Source organism: Panthera onca, chromosome E1 (genome assembly GCF_046562875.1).
Source record: "Panthera onca isolate mPanOnc1 chromosome E1, mPanOnc1 haplotype 2, whole genome shotgun sequence".
Lineage (NCBI taxonomy): Eukaryota > Metazoa > Chordata > Mammalia > Carnivora > Felidae > Panthera > Panthera onca.
Window position 1 is genome coordinate 51,371,355 of NC_138352.1, and position 22,238 is coordinate 51,393,592.

General features: G+C 41.4%; 2 protein-coding genes across 17 annotated transcripts in view; one reads left to right on the plus strand and one right to left on the minus strand.

Moving 5' to 3' along the window:
* The window catches only part of UTP18 (UTP18 small subunit processome component), a 42,605-nt gene extending 31,742 nt beyond the window's left edge, over window positions 1-10,863 (minus strand). For both annotated transcript variants that reach the window (XM_060646441.2, XM_060646440.2), the window contains exons 1-4: window positions 10,525-10,863; window positions 8,687-8,799; window positions 7,253-7,351; window positions 3,153-3,220 (exon numbers count right to left, since the gene is read on the minus strand). In XM_060646441.2, coding sequence (XP_060502424.2) covers window positions 3,153-3,220; window positions 7,253-7,351; window positions 8,687-8,799; window positions 10,525-10,863 — 619 coding nt within the window. The remainder of the gene's footprint in view (window positions 1-3,152; window positions 3,221-7,252; window positions 7,352-8,686; window positions 8,800-10,524) is intronic.
* Window positions 10,864-10,988: 125 nt separating this feature from the next.
* Window positions 10,989-22,238, plus strand: part of MBTD1 (mbt domain containing 1) — a 71,446-nt gene continuing 60,196 nt past the window's right edge. For 3 of the 15 annotated variants that reach the window (XM_060646421.3, XM_060646422.3, XM_078437325.2), the window contains exon 1: window positions 11,361-11,619. In XM_060646421.3, coding sequence (XP_060502404.1) covers window positions 11,599-11,619 — 21 coding nt within the window. In that variant the 5' untranslated portion in view covers window positions 11,361-11,598. Of the gene's footprint in view, window positions 11,335-11,359; window positions 11,620-12,257; window positions 12,322-16,304; window positions 16,404-22,238 lie in introns of those variants that run through there. The other 12 variants (XM_060646425.2, XM_060646426.2, XM_060646431.3 and 9 more) reach the window with 10 other exon arrangements.

Below are 22,238 nucleotides of genomic sequence, written 5' to 3' on the forward strand. Positions count from 1 at the left end.
ACCCAGCCTCTACCCAGAAACAAACATACGAATTCTCTGGAGAAAGATATCCTCGTCCTCTTATTAAACAATAGTATTCTTTCACACACAGTGTCAACACTCAATGAAATACAACTAGGTCAATAATGACAACATAAAGTAACCTGAATGAAAACCTAAGGAATAACAGACAATCTCCATAGGAGATCTAGATAACAGATTTTCAGACACAAACTTCTAAAGGAATATGTTTAGTATGTTCAAAAACAATGAAAGACAATATTCAGACTTGAACCAGAGAAATGGACTATTAAAAAAGAACCAAATGCAAACTCTAGAACTAAAATATACAGTAGTTAAAATTAAGATCCCAGTGGTCGTGTTTAACAATATATAAAAATTAGATGGAGGGACAATCAGTGGTCTGGAAAACGGATCAGAAAAACATATCCAGACAAAGGTACAGAAAGCAAGAAGGACAGAAAATGCGGGGGGGGGGGGGGGGGGGGGGGGGAATGACACAACATGTTTAAAAAAATAAAAACATTTAATATACATGTAATGGGTAGCCCAGAAGAAAAGGAAGACTGGAACAGAAACAATGTTTGAAAAGGCAGTCGAGAAGAATTTCCAAAACTTAACACAAAACGACATCAGGCCAGATTCAAAAGCATGGTGAAGACCAAGCAGGATACAAAGCAAAAGCTACAATGATCTGGGGTGTGGGGGGAGGAAATAAACAAACAAAACAGCAACAATAAAACAATCCAGAGTATCAAGGAATTACTGTTGATAAATTTTGAAAGTCTATGACAATAATATTGTAATTATGTTTAAAGAGAAGGGTACTACTCTTTTAAAGATAGCCAATGTAGTATTTACCAGTAAAAATAACGTGCTGGGACAACCATGAAGATGGGGTCTAGTCATCACCGTGCCAGTGAGAAGTATACCTTGGACAAGTCACTGTTACCTCTTTGAACCTCACTCCCCTCATCTATAAAGGAAAGGTATAAGGCTGGGATATCCCAGATGGTAGCAGACTGGCTAATTGCTGACCTAACCCATTTCTTTTTTTTTTTTTTTTTTTTAATGGGCACAAAGACAAATTACATTTCCACTTAGTATGGCAATGTGACTGAGCTCTGGCCAATTAAATCTAAGTCAAGGTATCATGTACCTCTTCCAAGACAGGCCAATAAAAATCTCTTTGGGATGAGCTGCTCACTCTTCCCCTGTAAGATGCCTGGATGTCAACCTCTTGGGCAACTTTGAAAAACCCAGCGTGTAGTTGACAGAACCTCTTGGGTCCCTAAAGGACACTATCCCCTTCTCACCTCTGGAATTTCACATGCATGAGAAAAAAACTTCCAGTGGATTAATCTCCTGAGATCTGAGAGGTTTTCTGTTTCAACAGCTAGCATAACCTTATCTAAAATATTCTATGAATGCAGCATTCTAAAATGGATAATAAAATTACATTTCATCTAGAAGGGCAAACTGGTGACCAAGGGTGTAGAAATCATTCAACGCAAAAAAAGGTTAAAAGATAAGAGATGTGAAACTTGTTAAAAAACAAACTTGAAAATACATTTCTCCAATAACAACAGTTTTACATTAAGTAGAGATAAGAAACACTGCATACTTTTATTTCTAAGTTTTTTAAACTGTACACTTTTAAAGAGTAGAACTACAGAGTATAAGGAGGTAAATTTCAAAATTGGGGCAAAAATTTTATTATTTAAAAAAAAATTTTTTTACTGTTCTAGTTTTGAGAGAAAGAGAGAGAAGGAGAGCGAGAGCGAGCATGAATGGGGGAGGGGCAGACAGAGAAGGAGACACGGAATCTGAAGCAGGCTCCATGCTCTGAGCTGTTCACACAGAGCCCAATGGGGGGCTCGAACCTATTAACTGTGAGATCATGACCTGAGCCAAAGTTGGATGCTTAACTGACTGAGCAACCCAGGCACCAAGGAAAAAAAAACTTAAGTATTTATCTTGAGAGAGAGCATGTTCCCAGGGCGGGCGGGGATGCAGAGAGAGGAAGAGAGAGAATCTCATGCAGGCTCTGTGGTGTCAGCACAGAGCCCAACTCAGGGCTTGAAATGACAAACCATGAGATCATGACCTGAGCTGAAATTAAGAGTCGGACACTCAACCAAATGAGCCACCCAGGTGCCCCAAAACTGGAAAAAATTCTAACAGTTAGTTCTTAAAGAGGAAAAAACAGTCCAGTAAAGAGTACATTATCTGACACGTTTAGGCAGAGACTAAATTACCATCTAACAGATGCTGTAGAGAAGATTCTCATTGTGGATAAAGTCAGGCTGTATCACTAAGATTCCTTCAACCTCTAAAAGTATCTGGCTGGAAATCAGAAGGTAAATTCTGACTTAATAACAGATTGAGTTTTCTAACAGAATTACAGAAAGCTGGATCTTTATATGGGCTCCCTGTACTGGAGTATCATTAGGACTGGACGCGGGGGGTGGGGAGGAGGTGGGGGGGAGGTGATGGCAATCGAACAAAAGCTCATCAGAAATCAAGGATGCTAAGGAAAGAGCTCCTACGTTATGAGGGAGAATATACTCTGGACTCCCTAAAGGATTTCCAAAGTCAATTCCAAGTCTAAAATGTGTAACTCCAAGCACACAAATCAAATCTTGGTAAGCCATCCATATTTATAATCTCTAAACTCAAGGATCTAAAAAGGAGAGAGCAATTATAGTTCAAACCAAACTTAAAACCTGGAGTTGAAAAATAGGTTTTTACAAAGTGACTAATCATCTGGGCCTGACCTGACATGTGCTCCCTAGATATCCCATTTCCTAGTAGAAAGCTAGACTAGCTGCCAATGTCTTCAGAAGGGGCTCTGAATGAAGAATAACAGTCATCTTTCCTTAATCCCATAATGCAATACAGTTCTGTTGAAAATGAAACATAAAATTCATCAGTTACTGTCCGTACTACAGAGAACACGTGATAAAATGAGTCTTACGCTATTGTGAAAAGGCTTCCCTCAGAGAAATGGCAGACTTCGAAACCAGACATTTCAGGGAAAAAAATATATATATTTGAAACACCAGGTTTTAACGAGCCTCATAAGAAAGCTCAAATAACAAAACAGGAACAGAGGCTTATTTACTAACTTAAACAGAAATATCAATACTCACCATCTGAAGATGTTTTCCGCTTCTTAGTCTCTGCCCAGGCAGGCACTCCTCCCATGGCATGCTGGAATCTAAGCAAAAACACAAAAATGAAATTCTGTGGCAACTAATGAATGTTCACAGAGCTTGAGAGATTTAAATGGTATACATTAGCTCACCCGTTAGAGCATGTATAGAATCTCTGCCAAGGAAATTATCTTTTTTTTTTTTTTTTTTTTCAACTTTTTTTAATTTATTTTTAGGGCAGAGAGAGACAGAGCATGAACGGGGGAGGGGCAGAGAGAGAGGGAGACACAGAATCGGAAACAGGCTCCAGGCTCCGAGCCATCAGCCCAGAGCCTGACGCGGGGCTCGAACTCACGGACCGCGAGATCGTGACCTGGCTGAAGTCGGACGCTTAACCGACTGCGCCACCCAGGCGCCCCGGAAATTATCTTTTAAGAACAAAAGGGCAACTCACACAGAGTAGTCCCAACTTATTCAGGAAACTTTCATAAACCTCTCTAACCATATAAACTACTCTCAGATATAGGACACCTGGATACATATTTGTTAGTTACTTTCATCTAGTTACATGGTTGCTCACTTGCTTGTATCAATGCATCTCAGATCTTGGGACAAAGTAAAAGCTCTCTGTGATTACAAACCAATGCTACAGTAATAGAGTACTTGATAAAACACATCTGAAAGAAAATGACCAGGTTGGTAAGGACATACAAAACACAATCCTTTGAATAAAACTGGAGCATTTCACTCTGGAAAAAGTAAGTTTAAAGAGAAGCATGAGAAGCATATTCTAAAGGGCTAGTTTTGGGAAGAGTGCAGAGAATCATTCTAATTGTTTAATGCAGAAATATAGACAAGACCACCAAACTCAAGCCTACTGGCCATAAACTAAAAAACTAGACAAAATATATGAAACTGTTTTCCGATTGGACAACAGGCAACAAAGGATTGTGATCCCTGGGAGGAAGGAAATAACAAGATGAGCCCTTCTATCCCAGGAATTTTACCCTGAAGACAATTTTGTGAGACCCTGGCACAGAACCAATGAGAAACAGTCAGACTTAAGAGGAGCTAAGAAAATTGGAATTTGAGGGGCAGTGGACAGAAGAAAAAAAAGAGCTCCAAAAATCTGCACAGAGGTCCACAGATATTTTTGCTGAATAATAAGCTGCACATTCACAGGATGAAACTCCATGAGGTCAGGCAAAGAACTACAACGGAGCTGTAAGTTGCACAACACCAGAGATGAGACACTTGAGTTCCAACCCGTCAAGGGAAGGTCCTTATTGAAAACTCAGGGCATTCAGTAGAGATGGCAGAGAGATCATACCTTAAAAATGGAGCTAAACCAGCCTAGAATAAATGCTACTCTTCAAGCAAGCTAAAAAAAAACCTTGAAAGGATCAAACTGATCTCCAAGCCAATTAATTGTCCACCAAGACAAACCCATTAAAAGCACTCACTCAGGGCGCCTGGCTCAGTAAGTCAGTAGAGCATGCAACTGTGAACGTGGGGTGGTGAGTTTGAGTCCCCCATTCGGTGTAGAGATTACTTAAATAAATACTTTAAAAACATAAAAAAATATGGGGGTGCCTGGGTGGCTCAGGTCAGGATCTTGCAGTTTGTGACTTCGAGCCCTGAGTCAGGCTCTGTGCTGACAGCTCAGAGCCTGGAGCCTACCTCATGTTCTATGTCTCCCCCTCCCCTGCTCACACTCTGCGTCTCTCTGTCTCTCAATAATAAATACATATTAAAAAAAATTTTAAGTAAAAATAAAAAAAATGAAAATAAAAACATAAAAAAATATGGGGCGCTGCTGGGTGGCTTAGTTGGTTAAGCGTCTGACTCTTGATTTCAGCTCAGCTCATGATCTTAACAGTTCATCGGGTTCTGTGCTGATTGCACGGAGCCTATTTAGGATTCTCTCTCTCCCTCTCTCTCTGCCCCTCTCCTGCTCACTCACTCTCTTTCTCTCCCTCTCTCTCCTCAAAACAAGTACTCATTCAATAATCATTAAAAGCAAAATCCAAAACCCAGACACTGACCAACATTCACACTGCCAAAAATCCAATCAAAATTTCTAAACACGCAGAGAAGCAGAAAAGCATGAACCATGACCAGAAAAAAAATCAGTCAATAGGAAGACACAGAAATGATAGCGGTGACAGAATTAGCATACAAGGACTTTGAAATAGCCAATACAAATATAGTTAAGTATTTAAAGGAATTATATATGAACATAACAAAAGGGAAAGTAGGAACAAACCAGAACAAAAGGTCTCAAGCTGAAAAGACCTTCTCCAAAGCTGAAAAATGTAATATTTAAAACAGAGTTACTAAATGAATTTAACAGCCTCAAAAGACGATCTACTGTATGATTTCACTTATGTGACATTTTGGAAAAGGCAAATCTGTAAGAACAGAAAACACATCAGTGGTTGTCAGCGGCTAGAGACTTAAAAGTTGAGGAGAGGGGTGTCTGGGTGGCTCAGTCAGATGAGCAACTGACTCAATTTCAGCGCAGGTCATGATACCAGGATCGTAGGATCTAGCTCTCCTTCGGGCTCCACCCTCAGTGTGGAGCGTTCCTACGATGCTCTCTTTCCGTCCTTCTCCTTAAGGTTCTCTCTCTCTCTCTCTCTCTCTCTCTCTCTCTCTCTGTCCCTCTCCCTTGTTCACTCTCTCCCTCTAAAAAAAAAAAAAAGTTGAGAGAGGGTTGACTACAAAGAGATATAAGATAATTTTCTGGGGTGATGGCCATATTCTGTATCTTAATTCCCTATCTTAGTTGTTGTGGTATTTACATTACCATATGTGTTTAACAAAATTCATAAAAAGATACTTTAAAACGATGAATTTCGCCTAATGTAAATTATACAATAAACCTACTTTAAAAAAATGAGTAATACAATGAACCTATATGAATACATAAAAAAAAGTTGTCAATACAAGTAAAAATTTTCATTTTCATTTATTTATTTGTTTAAAAGTAGGCTCTATACCCAAAGTGGGGCTTGAACTCATGACCCTGAGATCAAAAGTCACGTGCTCTACCGACTGACCCAGCTAGGTGCCCCTAAAAATTTTTCATTTTTCAAATATTTTTGAAGATCTGTAAGTTGGAATTGGAAGAATCAAGATGAAATCATTATTTTAAAATATATGTATATTTGGGGCACCTGGGTGGGTGGCTCAGTCAGTTAAGTGTCCAACTTCAGCTCAGGTTATGATCTCAGTTTGTGAGTTTGAGCCCCCATCAGGCTCTGCGCTGACAGCTCAGAGCCTGGAGCCTGCTTCGGCTTCTGTGTCTCCCTCTCTCTACCCCTCCCCCACTGTGCTCTGTCTCTCTCTCTCTCTCTCTCAAAAATAAATAAAATGTAAAACATATGTGCATTTCCCAGCTGTGATCAACTAAAAGCCTAGAAGTTTAGTTTACCATATAGAAATGAACAAGCAAGTAAGCAATATTATCACTGCTTATAAGTGGGTAGTGGGATTACAAAATTTTTCCAAAATTTTTTTGTACTTGTAATCCCTCTCCCTCCAAAAAACTAACACTTGGGGCACCTGGGTGGCTTAGTCAGTTAAGTGTCCGACTCCTGATCTTAGCTCAGGTCTTGATCTAAGGGTCATTAGTTCAAGCCCTGTGTTGGGTTCCACGTTGGGTGGAGCCTACTTAAAAAAATAAAAATACTTGTCGGCACAGAGTCCGAGGCAGGGCTTGAATTCACAAACGGCAAGATCACGACCTGAGCTGAAGTCAGAGGCTTGGCTGACTGAGCCACCCAGATGCCCTGCAAAAGTACATATTAAATAGGTCCCAAAGATCTTGTTATACCAGAATTTGACAAAGTTAGCATCTTCTGAATAAATGCTACCGTTTCTACCTGGAAAAAAAATAAAAATAAAAATACTAAAACTTAATCATTTCTTCCAACAGCAGTGCTCTTACTATCTTCAAAATGGAAATCTAACCAAAAAAAAAAGGAAATCTCACTACCCAAGAAGCTGTGAGAGCCAAAGACTCAGGGAATCCAAATAAACCACTGATTATAAACACAGCTTGGTAAATCACATGGAAAAGATTTCACACTTACTCTTCCTTAAGTCTCTTTTGAAGTTTGTCTTTTGAAAGTTTACTTTCACTGGCATTTTTCATCATATCTTTCCGAAACCGATTGTTCTTCATGTCAACCCTATAAAAAACAAAATAGTACACTTTAAATGATGTTTAAGGATTTGTCCTAACTAGTTGTTGCCTTTAATAATTTGAAAACACATTTAACCAAATACAAACATTCGTAAGGTGTGGAACATCACATACACGTTTATTTTTTAAAAAAATAAATACACGTAATAGAAAACGCTCTGAAAAAATACCAATGATTAATGACAAAAATGTTTTCTCAACACAGATTAAGTAGATATTTCCCACCCAATTAAACTGACAAAGTCTGAAAAAAAGATAAGCATTGGTTGTAAGAATGGAGTGCAATGCACACCTTTCAATGGGAAGGTATGTTGGTAGAACCTCACAGTCAATCTGGCAGTATTTATCAAGAACCATACTCGTGCCTATGCTCTTTAAGTAATTCTACCTCAAAAAAATCTTTCTTCAATAATTAGAAACTGGAAAAAGATTTATACAGAAAAATATGTCTCACTATGAATTTAAGGAAAAAATAAGAAAACCTACCTGTCCAACAATAATACTTTGATAAATTACAATTAGTTCACAAAATGGGACTGTATTTTACCCATTTTAAAATGTTTACAAAGCTTTTACTTCTAAGTGGGGAGAAATGCTCGCAAGACAAGACATTCTCACTTATTAAAGTAGATATTTTGTGTGCTTGTCCCTAGCCTTTCGTTTCAGGCATTGCGCTAAGAGCTTCACATATACCGTTTCATTTATTCTCAAAAGCCTTCTGATATTGTTACTATTGTTACCTCCATTCAAAAGAGAAAAGGCAGTTCCAAACTTGCCCTTGGTCAGTTAGGAAGTGGCCAAATAAAAAGGCAAACTCAAACACGACACCAAACACCGTGCTTTCTTTGCCATTCCATACGGCACACAGGAGAAGAGAGCAGGAAAGAATGCCAGCGTGTTAACTGGTTCTCCCTTGCTTGTGGGATCATGAATGACCTTTTTCTTTTCTCTGCTTTACAGTATTTTTCAAATCTTCACATAATCACCAAATTGTAAAGAAAACTTTAAGGGGCGCCTGGGTGGCTCAGTCAGTTAAGCATCCGACTTCGGCTCAGGCCATGATCTCAAGGTTTGTGAGTTCGAGCCCCGCGTCGGGCTCTGTGCTGACAGCCTGGAGCCTGGAGCCTGCTTCAGATCCTGTGTCTCCCTCTGTCTCTGACCACCCCCCCCCCCCCAACCGTCTCTCTCTGTCTCAAAAATAAATAAATGGTAAAAAAAAAAAAAAAAAAAAAAAAAATTAAAAAAAAAGAAAACTTTAAAACTTGCAAAATAATTTTTAAAGTACACAGAGGAATTCTGGAAGAAAAACTCAGCAACCTACATTTCATCATCTTCATCCTCTTCATCCACCCAAACTGGCTTCTTTTGAAATAGAAAATTATCTTTTGCTTCATTCTCCACTTCCGAGTCACCGGAGTCTTCCTGTACTCGAACCTAGAGATGACAAAATTGCCTTCAAACACGAGTTTTTCAGCAGACTAGTTAGATGTCTTGTAAGAATGCTTTGTAGGCCCTCTGATGAAATAATGGGACAATGCTACCAAAGCAAATGCTAGAGACAGAACATAAAATGCAGAGATTAGAGAACGGCACCATAACATGGACGGGCAGGTAGGATGAGAGCACGCGGACATGCTGAAAGGAAAAGATCAAGTAAGACAAGAACCACAAAAGGTAAGTTGACAGGTGAGGAAAGGAGCAGGAAAAATCCGGGAACTACAGAAATCACGGGATGAGAGACAGACTAGCATCAAAAACGTGATTGAGGGGTGCCTGGGTGGCTCCGTTGGGTAAGTGTCCAACTCTTGATATCAGTTCAGGTCATGAGCTCAGCGTTTGTGGGATGGAGCCCAGTGTCCGGCTCCATGCTGACCGCACTGAGCCTGTTTGGGACTCTCTCTCTCCCTCTCTGCCTCTCCCCTGCTCATGCTAGCTTATTTTAAAAAAAGAAAACTTACACTCAACTATCAAATCTAAATCTAGACCATAGAACGCTCCCAGAAATGAGCTTGAGCTTTTCCAAAGACCATATTAGACATGTCCACTTGACTTCTCCCTGGTCTATTACCAGCCTACGATCCTTCAAAGCTCAACAAATCCCACCTCGCACATAATGTCCCTTTTCTGGACTATAAAACTGTCCCACCCGCCAGCATTTGTCCAGTAACAGTTCTCTACTTCCCAACTAGTTTTCTGCAGCTTCTCTCATAAGCACCCAAAGGAGATTCTGGCAATCAGTTGACACTGGCCACTTAGTAGGTCTGCATTCATTTCCCAAACTGAGTATTCTGTGAGGCTTTGCTGGGCCATCCTACGTAAAATTTCACAGCTCTCCACACACACTCATCTTCCTTTCCCTAGTACTTTCATTTTTTCTCTTCAACACATGTCCCTGACATGTTTGCATTTTATCTTCTTCTAGTCCACATGCTCCAAGACAGCAGGGATTTTTGTCAGGTTTTGTCCGTTGCTGTGTCTCCTCCACTGACTAGAACAATTTCTGGAACTCTCCTTATCTCAAAAAAAAAAAAAAAAAAAAAAGTTATAGCATAAAAGGGATGATTACAAATGTGCAAAAAAAAAAAAAAAAAAACTGATAAAAAAGTGTGCAAAAGGAAAAGGGATGATGAAAAGAATGCAAGATTTTCACTGCCAGGAAAACTACGTGGTTCCCAACAGGCTAACAACGACCCAGCAGGCAAATACACGATCATTCTCAAAACTTGGCTAGTCAATCACTTGGGAAGCTGTTAAAACGCACATTCCCAGGCCCGGGCCCACGAATTCTGATTCCACAACTCCCAAATCACGGCAAGGTACTGAGGCAGGGGATCGAACGACGAGGAAAGAAACAATGATTTGGGGGAGAGGAGGTGGGGCTGAGCCGCGAAAAAAGCTCGCGCCTGCAGTTCGCTCAACGTACGTGTAGAGCGCCTGCTGGATACTAGGCGCAGGGGCTGCCCCGGGGGCGGAGAAAGGCGATGTCCCCGCCCAGCTGAGACTTCCAGTCTGGCACCCGTCGGCGCCCGCCTTCTCGGGCGCCCGCCGACCTGAGCGCTCCCGGCGCCGCAGGTCGCCCAGGCTCCGCCCCCGGAGGCTCGCCGCCCACCGCGCGCCCCGCCCGAGCGCGCCCAGTCCGCGCGCCGCGGCCTCCCTCACCCGCGGGCCCTGCAGACGCCGTAGCAGCGCGTCCTCGTCGTCCTCGACGTCGCCGAACACCAGCTCCTCCAGGCACCGCTCCACGGCCGGCTTGTCCTCCTCCAGCGTCAGGCGGTTCTGCTGCCGGAGCCGTCTCTCTTCCTCCGCCGCGACTGCGATCGCAGCGGCCGCTGTGCTCGGCCGGGCCGGCGGTTTCCGCTGGGATGAAGGAGCAGCCTTTCGTGGCGGCCCGCCCGGCCCTGCTCCGGCTCTCCGGTCCGGCTTCACTCGGCTCTTCCGGCCCAGCCTCGCTCCGGTTCTCCGGTCCGGTCTCGTTCGGCTTCTACGTTCCGGCGGCATCGTTGGGTTTGAGAAGAAACGCAGGCGCTCACGTGGAACCTCGCTGCGCGTGCGCCGAGACGGTTCGGTTTCCGCGGCCGCTGAGGCCCCGCGGGGTCGGAAGGAGCCTGCGCGGCCTGTTAGCACGTGACCGACACTCTCTCCCTACGTAACGCCCACTCCCCTCACCAACCCCTCCCCGTAGGGGAGTTCCTCCGGGAGGACCAATCTTCCGGGTGGAGGGGGAAGCGGCGTGACTGGAGTGGAAAATTTTTTCCAACACAACTTCGCGGCTGCAACTGATTGGAAGGAGCACAAGAAAGCCAGAGTATAGAGTGGGATGACTGAATCAAACTTCTACTTTTCTTCCTGATTCTTTAACCACTCGACTTCACACGAGCCGCGGTTGCCTTTCCCACCCCTTCGTCTTGGTACAGCCCTTGGAGTACGGAGCCTGCAGAGGGTCCCACGCTGGAGGAGAGAGAGAGGAGGGTATGTAGGGAAGTGGGCCAATCGGGGCGCGGGTCACGGCGCAGGCGCGCTGGGGAGGGAGGGCTATGCTAATGTTGTTGATATCCTGGGGCCACCCGAGTTAAAGGGGGGAAATCCGGGGGCTGCCGCAGCCGCCACCGGTCTGGGCCCAGCGGGGGCTCCCCTGTAGTCGCCGTAGTCCTGGGGAGAGGCGCCTGCCCCCAGCTCGGGGAGGGGGCGCCGCGGGCCCGGGGAGCACGGACAACCCCTACCCATGAGGCCCTGATGGAAAACACAAAGGATCTGGTGAGAGCCGAGCGCGGCAGCCGCTTTGTGTGCCAGGTGGGGGGGACGCCTGCAGCTCCCCGACCCCAGGAACCCCTGCAGCTCCCTGACCCCGCTCCCAGGCCTGCTTCTCCATCCCACGCCCCCTCAACCTCCAGAGTCCCCCTCCCCCTACCGGCCGTTAAACGATTCGGGGGGTTCCCCTCCCCCCACCGCTCAGCCCCGGACTCCGCGGGGTTCTCTCTGCTCCCTTCGCTCTTTGGAGGAAAAATTTTAGAAGAAAGTTTTTCTCTGCGTCCCGCCCCCCCTCCCCCTTCAGCCCTGGCTGGTGGGGGGAGGGAGACTGGGTTTGAGACTTTTCCTTTTTTAGCCGTCCAGGGTGGGAGAGTGGAGTCCTCACTTGCCCCGGGGGCGGGGGCTAGATTCGGGTGCTTTGCGGGGGAAGGTGCCTGTCCCCTCCGGGGCGAGTGCCGCGAGGCATTTCGCACGTGGAGGTGAAAATAGCGAAAGGGGGCGGGGTGGGCACGTGTGGGAGGGAGAGGTGGGAGTGGTGTTTTGGGCAGCAGCCGCCTGGGCCGCTTGTTTAAAAGGGTTCTAGGTCGATGGGCGTCTGGGACCGTTGCGTTCTCTTTTGTGAAATAAGAATCCTAACATTTCAGAGTCGGAAGAGACATTAGAGGTCACCCAAAGCAGCCGTCCCCTCTGCAGCCTCTCTGACAAGTGGTAGGTAGTCTGGCCTGTGCCTAAACCCTTCCCAAACCTGACCGCTCTCTGCCGCCCGGGAAAGCCCTTCCGCTTTTCCAGCCGTTCGTATCGTTGTTCGCCTGCCCCTGTTAGACCTTCCAGTCTCATTCATGCCCTTGTTCAGATGCTCCCTTTTTTACTTCTCAAATTTTCTCTCACATCCTCCTCACCCACCCACCGCTCATTGGCCTATATTTTGTGTGCCAGGAAAGAACAGCAGGGAAGTGGAGGAAGGAGGGTTTGGGAGATAGTGAGGGCCAGCTGAAAACTTTGCTGGGTCATTTTTCAGATGCACTGGCTTGCATGTCTGAGGACGGTTGATATTTTTCTACAGGAAGCTTGGGAATTACAGTCTGGGATTTCATGGCTGTTCTCTGTCACTAGAGTGCATCTTTTTTGTACTTGGAAAACTCAGCTTCATTCTCTATGTCTCCTCTCTCAAAGCACATTAGCTTGTTGCCTAAATCACTCTCCCTAAGGATTCCTCAGATTGCCTTTGGGGATAGTACTGAAGCTGTTAGAAGCATCTCCTGGTGCAGACGTGGTCAGAGCCACTCCCCCCCTCCCCCCAACTTTGACCTGTGTCTTCCTTTCCAACCGGGCTTCCTTTCAAGGCCCCTCCCTCGCAATGCTCTCGTTTCTTTGTTATTTTCTTGTGCAGTTCTTATACGAGATTTGGAGCACTTGCGTATTTGTTTACAGTTTGTATTAGTTTTTATGTTCTTCATTTTCGTGTATGCTGTTTATCACTCAGGAGCTGAGATAGTTCAGTTTCTGCTGTTGTCAGTTAACGTTTTCCTAATGTTGTCCTTCAATTGGTGAGCTGTGCTGCCCCCAAAAGTAGTTTTGTTGGCATTAGAATCTGCAGGGCACTTGTCATTCCTCTTCCTAATACAGTGAAATGGAGTCAAGACTATCTAAGATGTAGAAATAATGAATCTGGTGTAAAAACCAAAGAATAAATTTCCTTTTAAACTCCCAGTGCCCTGTTTAAAATATTGAAACATTTTTTTCTCTCCCCCTCTTCTGACTTAGAGACTCTTGCTGTGCTCTGCCATGCTTACTTAGACTGTTTGGGTTTTTTTTTTTTCATTTGTTTACCTCAACACCAATGAGTGTTTAGAAAGAAAATAGCTGTCTTTTTTTGCACTCTTTCTCTGAATAACAAGTAGCTTCTATTTATATAGAACCCATCTCAGGGCTTCTGGGTGCCTTGTAAATTACGGTAAAACTCTTGAATAAGTATTTGTTCATAAGTATTTTATATTGGGCCATGTTTTTTAGCTTTCAAATTTTTAATTTTAATTTTTAGTTTAATCCAAATAGAGTTTGACATCTATTTCATCCAAATGTAGTCACTAGAATTTAACATGGAAATGAATACTAGGTGCTGAAAAAAGCTGACAGAGCTGTGTAATTCTGTCTTTAAAGTTTTAATTACTATGGAGTCCCAAGTTATTTTCCTGCTTGCTTTAAACATGAACTGTCATGACTTAAATTGACTTAGGAGACATTTGCGTTCTGAACATACTAGACAGGAACAACTGGTTTTATTTTTAAAGAAGACACTGTTGGTTTTTTTTTTTTTTTTTTTTTTTTAATGGGTGGTTACATGTTGGTGTCTAAATCTTCCTGCAGTTCAGTTGCTTCTAGTCCCTGGAGTTGTTTGAAAATATAACATAGTAGTCAAAAGAAGGTAGAGCTGTAAGTTGCAAGTGAAAACAACATATTAATGTCATAAATATGAAACCACTAGATTACTGAAAGCCAATCGTGCTCAGTGGTTTGAGTGACCACATTCTAAAATTAGACAAGTACTATTTTTTGGTTGCTCCTTATTTCTCAGTTTTCATCTTTAAAACGTTTGCTGAATAAGATGTAACCTATTCACGTTTATAATTTTAAGGTAAGCCAGTTAAAATGTAACATTAGTTTCAGGATTTCAAGTCCAAGAGAAAGATAAAAACAACGGGTCAGTAGACCAGGAAGGAGTTAAAATGGTTAAAGCAAGCTAAGAAATGCCTCCGAACACCAGAGTATTCTTAACTGTCAGACACTACTCTTAGTTTTATACAAATTTGCAGATTGGTTTAGATTTAATCATGATTTTTTCATGACCTTCCCCCCTGACATGCACACACACAAATGTAGACTTTTTTTCTTTCTTTGCTGGAACCGAGAAGAAAGGGTGGAAAGAAAGTAATTCCCATTTGAGTAAAGCATGGTTTGAGGTGGGATGAAGCGACACAGTAAGAGAGGCACTAGCAGACTAGGTTAGCGTTTCAGTTCTGCCACTGACTAGCTTCATAGCACTTGTCAGACGAGATCCTGTGCTCTGTTTGCTCATCCTCCTGTTGAAGGGCTGGTCTAGAATCAGCACTGTCCTACAGAACTTTGCGCAGTGATTGGAATGTTTTATACATGTGCTGTGCAGTATGGCAGTGCAGTGTGCTGCTGTGCAGTGTGGCTATTGAGCACCTAAATGGTAGCTAGTACAACAGAAGGACCAGGTATTTTATTTTGATTTAAGTAGTGTAAATTTAAATAGCCACAAGTCTGCCATGTTGGACACGCATATATAAAGAGTGTTTTCCAGGCTTAACTAATCATTAAAACCACCTCTTGTGGCCCTTGCAGCAATACAAAACCTCTCTCCTGATGGTTAGCATTCAGTAGGTGTGCAGTGGGGCCTCTGTTTTTAACGCATGCCCCAGAAACTTTTTCAGATTGATTAGGGAAACACTGCATTTGAATATTTCTGGGCTCCCTCCTAGTTCTCACTTCAGTGTTGGTAACTTAGAGTGTAGTTAGAAATGAGCTTCTGGGAAAAGTTGGCAAACTGGCCAGGCTCTCACTCTGCTGCTTCTGACCTGTGATCTTAAGTTGCTTAACCGCTTCAGTCTTCATCTTTCTCACCTGAATGTGGGCCGAGCTTCAGCGCTGCCTCAATCCCAAGATTTCTGTAAACCAGCCAGTGTATAAGAAACTGTAAGGTGCTATGAATGGTAAAGTATTAAGTATCCTCCCCAAATCCCTTTTTCTTTTTTTTTTTCACTGTTACCTATTACTACTCTTATTCTCATGGAACAGATTGTATGCAGTACTCATTACTTCAGTAATTTCTTGTTCTCCCAACTATTTCTTGTTCTCCGTAGTTGGCAGTCTGTGTGTAGGACATGCATAGTAAATCTAAAACATTTTTGTATTTCTGTTGCTTAGCATAATGATTTGTCTATATTGCTCAATAAATACTGGCTGATATGTCATCTATTGCTTTACTTTTAGACCTCAAAACTTTAGTTAGCTGGTTGCAAATTATTTTATACACCAAGGAAATAATCCCCTTATGTACACATATGTGTTTAACCATATTTTAATTGTATCGTTATTAATACCCAATGGTTATTAGTGTTCAGTGATAATATATCTTTTGTACGACCTGCTCCAGATATATTTTCAAAAGATAAACACCAAGAAAATATCTTCTTACATCAGTGTTTTTATTAAGTTTTTTTTTTTTTTTTAATGTTTATTTTTGAAAGAAAGAGAGCATGAATGGGGGAGGGGCAAAGAGAGAGTGAGGAAGACACAGAATCTGAAGCAGGCTCCAGGCCCCAAGCTGTCAGCACAGAGACCAATGCAGGGCTCGAACCCACAAAACGTGAGGTCATGACCTGAGCCAAAGTCGGACGTTTAACTGACTGAGCCACCCAGGCGCCCGTACATCAGTGTTTTGGGTTGTATCAAATCAACATCATGCTGTTTAACTTGTTTTTTTGCCATATTTACATATTAATAAATGATCTCATTTGATTGCTCAAACTGCATTTGTACTACAGTCCCAGCCTTAGTATGAATTCTGTTATTTGTGATAGAATAGATAGCTGGTAATGATATTAAAGACCGTCTTGGCTACTGCATTTCATATTTAATTTTGACATGGTCATCTTATTTTTAATTAGCTTTTCAGGTTCATACTTAAGGATTCATAGCTTTCTTCTGAAGAACTGAAAGCCCATTCATGTGAATTATTTTATTTAATCATACATCCTTCCTGTGTGGTAAGTGATGTTTTCCTTATTTAGAAGAGAGGGAAACTGAGACCAAAGTAATTGTTAACATCCCAAGTCTTAAGTGGTAGAACCAGAACTTGAACCCCAAAAGATAGAAATTTGTATTTCTTACATATCCAAGAGCAGCTTTCTTTTGTTCACTGTTGGATGTAGAATATTGTCCTCTGCTGTTATTCCCAGGGTACTTTTCAGTCTAAAAAGGTGATTCAGTATATTATTGCTTTCAGTATCCTCTTGATTGTATCATTGACATGAATTTATTCTTTCTCATTGAACTTGTGGAAAACAGGAGCCCAGTAATCCCAAGTCCTCACCGTTTATCTTCCTCCTAATAGTAAGCTGAGCAAGAATAAATGCATTTCGGTTTAGGCCAGTGAATTGTAGCCCTATGCCAGACAGCTTTTCACCTGATGGCAGAATGAGGAAAACCAGCAAGGGCTAAAGAGCTCTCTAGCTCCTACTGAGTCCAGTTATCATAGATCTCTTAACTCCTTTAGTTTTCACTTTGTGAGTTTACACACACAGCTTTCAAACGCAAGGTTTTAGGAAACTTACACTTCATGACTATAAAACCTAGAAAATGAGGTGGGCTACTGTACCCTGTTGGTTTGGATAATGGAGAGTTGATTAACTTATGATGAGTTTAATCATATTGAAATTAGACTATTACCTGGTTGTATATTTATCTGTGCTTGCATTTAGAATCTCAAATATTTTCTGTAAAATTTCTCCTAGAAAAGTTTTATAATTCCTTTGTAGACTTTATAGGGAGAGAGGTTCATCAGGTGACAGTTACAGTAGGGAAATGAAATTCTGCTGTGATTTGTCACTCCTGCTTACGTTTTGTCACTACAAAAACCTTGTTTTATTTTTTTCACTACAGAAGTATTACACATTTTTTGTTTAAACAAGGAAAATGGGGGCACCTGGGTGGCTCAGTTGGTTGTACATCCGACTCTTGATTTCAGTTCAGGCCATGATCTCATGGTTGTGGGATCAAGCCCCACGTTGGACTCCATGCTGAACGTGGAACCTGCTTAAGATTCTTTCCGCCCCCTCCCCCCCTTTAAAAAAAAAAAAAAAAAGGAAAATGAAAACCATAGAAAAGTTAATAATCCTTCCATCCCATTCTCACCCTGTTAATAGTTTAGCTGTTCCTTCTAGGATCTTCCTAAATGCATATACAAACAAACATAGATCTATCAATCTGTGCACATACCAGCATATATTGTTTCTTTTAATAAAAAGTGAGTCATGCCATTCCTACGTGCAATTTGCTTTTTTCCTCAGTACTTTACCTATTAGTATTTATTTCCCTACTGGTGGTTAGATTGCCTCCAGTTTCTCACTGCTACATTATTGCTGCAAGAAACCTTTTTCCACACAGATTCTTGTGTCCTTTGAGTATTTCTGAAGGACAGATTCCAAAAAGCAGAATTACATGGTCAAAAGGCATACTCCTGTTTTTGTAAGATTTCAGAAATAATGTCAAATTGTCCTCCAAAAAGGTGGCATAAATTTTCCCTCCTATGAAGGGTGTGTCAGGGCTGTTTCACACATACATTTGCCAATGCCAAATATCATCAACCTCTCCATTTTTACCAGCTTAATGAATTTTAAGAAGGTGATTTACACTTCATAGAAATTGACCTTTATTTTTATAAGAATAATACATGCGCCTAATGTGAAACCATGCTAAAAGTGCCCCCAAAACAGCATCCTTTATAACAATCTCTTTCTCTTCCCAATATAGCTCTCATGAAACAAGTCCTTTTAATTCTTTAGCTTTTTCACCTAGAATGTATCTCCATGATTCTGATTAGGCTTATATCACCCAGTGTATGAATCCTAGATATTTTGACTTTCTCTGTGGTGAGTGAGGAGTTTTCACATTTGCCCAAATACCAAGTAACATATTCTCCCACCTGCAGTTTCCCATCACCTTACACTCAAGGTCTCAAATAGATAGTAAACAAATGAACATGATTTTTCAGTTTCATTTTGAAGAGCAAAGTGCTAAAAAAAAAAAAAAAAAATGGCACACTACTGGAAGTAGTTTTATTTGATCCTTGTTATCTGTGCTTACAGAAGTTAGCTGACAACGATAATTAAAGGGAAGAAAGAGAGAAAGCAGGTTAAAATTTAACATAGGTTTAAGATTATTTTCTTGATTCATGTGGCTAGTGTTCATTTTAGCAGTGTGACCTTGGGCAAGTTGCTTAGCCTATTAGAGCCTCTGCTTCCTCATCTGTAAAATGGGAGTAATAACATTTATGAGGATTAAATGCATTACTACACATCAAGTGCTTAGAATGTGCCTGCCACATACCAAGCATCTTGTATGTATTGTATTAATCATAATAGACCTTTACAAATCACTAGTAAAAACAGTCCAGTGAGGGATTTCTATGGAATTTAAAATAAACTCCCATACAGCAAAATGTGCTTCTGAATCAGATTTGATAAATATGGAGAAGACTTACTCTGTAAAACTGTTAGGTGATACAAAAAGTGAATCTGATGAGGACAAACTGTTTCAAAAAATGGCAAAACCAGTATTTCTAAAAAGGAGTAAATATGTATGTGTAAACTTCAGTTTTGGAGAACAGTGGCAGCAGCCTGATCCAATTTCCCCACCCACCTTTCTATAAATCTATATAAAGCCAACAAAGAGTACATGTCAATCAGACACCACCCATGCCTTTAGCATTATTAATAAGCAGGTTATCAGGGGCGCCTGGGTGGCTCAGTCGGTTAAGCATCCGACTTGGGCTCAGGTCATGATCTCGCGGTCCGTGAGTTAGAGCCCCGCGTCGGGCTCTGTGCTGACAGCTCAGAGCCTGGAGCCTGTTTCAGATTCTGTGTCTCCCTCTCTCTGACCCTCCCCCGTTCATGCTCTGTCTCTCTCTGTCTCAAAAATAAATAAACGTTAAAAAAAAATTTTTTTTTTTTTAAATAAAAAAAAAAAAGCAGATTATCACAACCTTCAGATTACCTCTAAGGGAAATAGTCAGATTCCAGGAGCTCCTTCTGCCAAGTCCTGCGGGATGTGAAGAATGAGAGAGAGAAGGCTTAATGGTTTTAATGGGTTCAGTGATAGGGTTTTAGGCCATGGAACACTTAGATGAAGCACAGAGTATCGCTTCCAAAAGAGAAGACTCCAACACTAAGTTCCAAAATACTGAACACAGGTTTGAAATTTGGTAGTTTGCAGCTTCAGCCATGGAGAAGAGCTTGAAAGTAACCAGTGCCTCGTAGGGAAGAGGTGGAGACATGGCAGTGAAGAGAAAGAAGGAAAAGGAGAAACTAACAACTCTTACAGAAAAAGAAAGAGAAAGTAAACATAGGAGTGTTCTGGAACCAGGAACCCTTGACCATGAAATAAATAGAAATAGGAAAGAGTGGAATACATGCAGACAGAACTATTGGAAAAAATAATGTGAATCAGAACATCTCAACTAATGAAAATCTTCCTCTCCCCCACCCAGAAAAACGCAGAAAAAAATTGACACAACACTCAAAATGAAATAAAACGCCGTCAAACCATTGGTTAGAGATACAAGGAAAAGAAAACCATGATTCAGAAATCTAAAACTAAGAAAGGAAAATAAAAAAAAAAAAAAAACAGGAAGAAATAAAATCAGAGTAGATTACACTTAGAGAAAAGAAGAAGAAATCCTATCAGATGAAGACTGAATTATAAAGTATTCCCCAAACAGTAGATTTAAAGGCAAACATAATGAAAGAGATTGAAGCAAAGCAGGAAAATGGTCAAGAGAATGAAAATGAAATTCTTTTCTAACTGATACTTTAAATGGAAGAGGGGTCCAAAAAGTAACATGTATTTAGTGTCCCTCAATAAGGAAAAAGAATAGGGGCACCTGGACTGGCTCAGTTGGTAGAACATGTGACTCTTGATTTCAGAGTTGTGAGTTCAAGCCCCATGTTGGGTGTAAAGATTACTTTAAAAAATAAAAATTGGGGGGGGGGCACCTGGGTGGCTCAGTTGGTTAAGCGCCCAACTTCAGTTCAGGTCATGATCTCATTACCATTCATGAGTTTGAACCTCATATCAGCCTCTCTGCTGTCATCACAGAGCCTGCTTCAGATCCTTGATCTCCCGCTGTCTCTCTCTGCTCCTCCCTACCTGAGCTCTCTCTCCCTCAAAAATAAATATTTTTTAGAAAAAGAAAAATCTTTTAGAGGCGCCTGGGTGGCTCCATTGGTTAAGCATCTGACTTTGGCTCAGGTTGTGATCTCACAGTTCATAGGTTCAAGCCCTGCATCGGGCTCTGTACTGACAGCTCAGAGCCTGGAGCCTGCTTCAGATTCTGTGACTCCCTCTCTCTCTCCTCCCCCACTTGCACGTGTGTGTGTGCAAGTGCGCTCTCAAAAATAAACATTGGGGGGGATTTTTTTTAATAAAATCTTTTAATAAAACCATAATCAAGAAAACTTTCTGGCTATAGAGATCTAGGTCTATACATCAGAAGTTAATACCAGAAGGTGAACTGCAGGCTGTGTTTTAGTAAAGCTGTATGAGTTTAAAGAAACAGAAAAATTCTCCAAGCTTACAGGTAAAAGATGAAGTGCCTTACAAGGTCTAGAGAATTCAACTGGTATCACCTACAAAGCAAGACAATAATGTGGTAGCAAAAGGAAAGAAAATTCTAACCAAAGATTTTATATCCAGTCAACTGTCTTTTGAATGTCAAGACTGTAGAAAACGTTTTAAACAGACAAGAATTTAGAGAATACTGTTCTCAGGAGCCCTTCCCAAGGAAACTTAAAGGATGAGATGCATCTAAAAGAGATATTTGGGAAATTTTCTGCAAAAAGTTTGACAGTATTTTCCATGTCTTTTTGAACTAAGGTTAAAATCAGGAGTAGGGGTGTAGGTAGCAGAATGGTGTACATAAATGTTACAGGATCTGACAGTGGAAAGAAGGGAGCTGAAAAAACTAGGAGGGAAAAACTAGAGTAACACTATTGACTGTAGGTTAACTATTACAAGGGATTAAAATGATACCATTTGAAGCTGAAAAAAAAGGTTAGGTAAGAAAAAGGATACATGGAAATATGAAAGAGGGAGGGGCACCTGGGTGGCTCAGTCAGTTAAGCATCCAACTTCAGCTCAGGTCATGATCTCCTGGTTTGTGAGTTTGAGCCCCGCATCAGGCTCTGTGCTGACAGCTTAGAGCCTGGAACCTGCTTCAGATTCTGTCTCCCTCTCTTCCCCACTCAGGCTCTGTCTCTGTCTCTCTCTCTCAAAAATAAACATACATTTAAAAAAAGTTTTTAAAGAAATACAAAATATTCAAAGGTAAGCATTAGAAAAAAATAAACCTTTCAAAACACTGCAAATTTAATTTAAAAGGCCAAAGAAAACCATCATGAAAAATCATGTGATGAATGTTCCATAATGCACGTAGTAATTATAACAAAATAATATGACAGAATTGAAATCAAACATACCAGTCATATCAGTAAGGATTCCCTCACCAATAAAAAGATTTTCAGATTAGCTCAAAAATCAAATCCCAACAAACTAATCTATGTCAGTTATATAAGAATAAAATCAAAATCTAACTTTATAACATGAGATCTTTAAAACAGCGAAAAATAAAAAGATGGACAAAGGTAAACCAAGCAAATAGAAGTAATATGAAAGCAGGATCGGCAGTGCTGATACCACACTAGAAGTCAAACCAAAAAGCATTAAATGACAAAGGAGGATAGCTTGTAATACTAAAACCCATAATTCATAACAAAGATATAATAGTTCTATACCAAATACAGCAACCATCTTTATAAAGCAAAAAT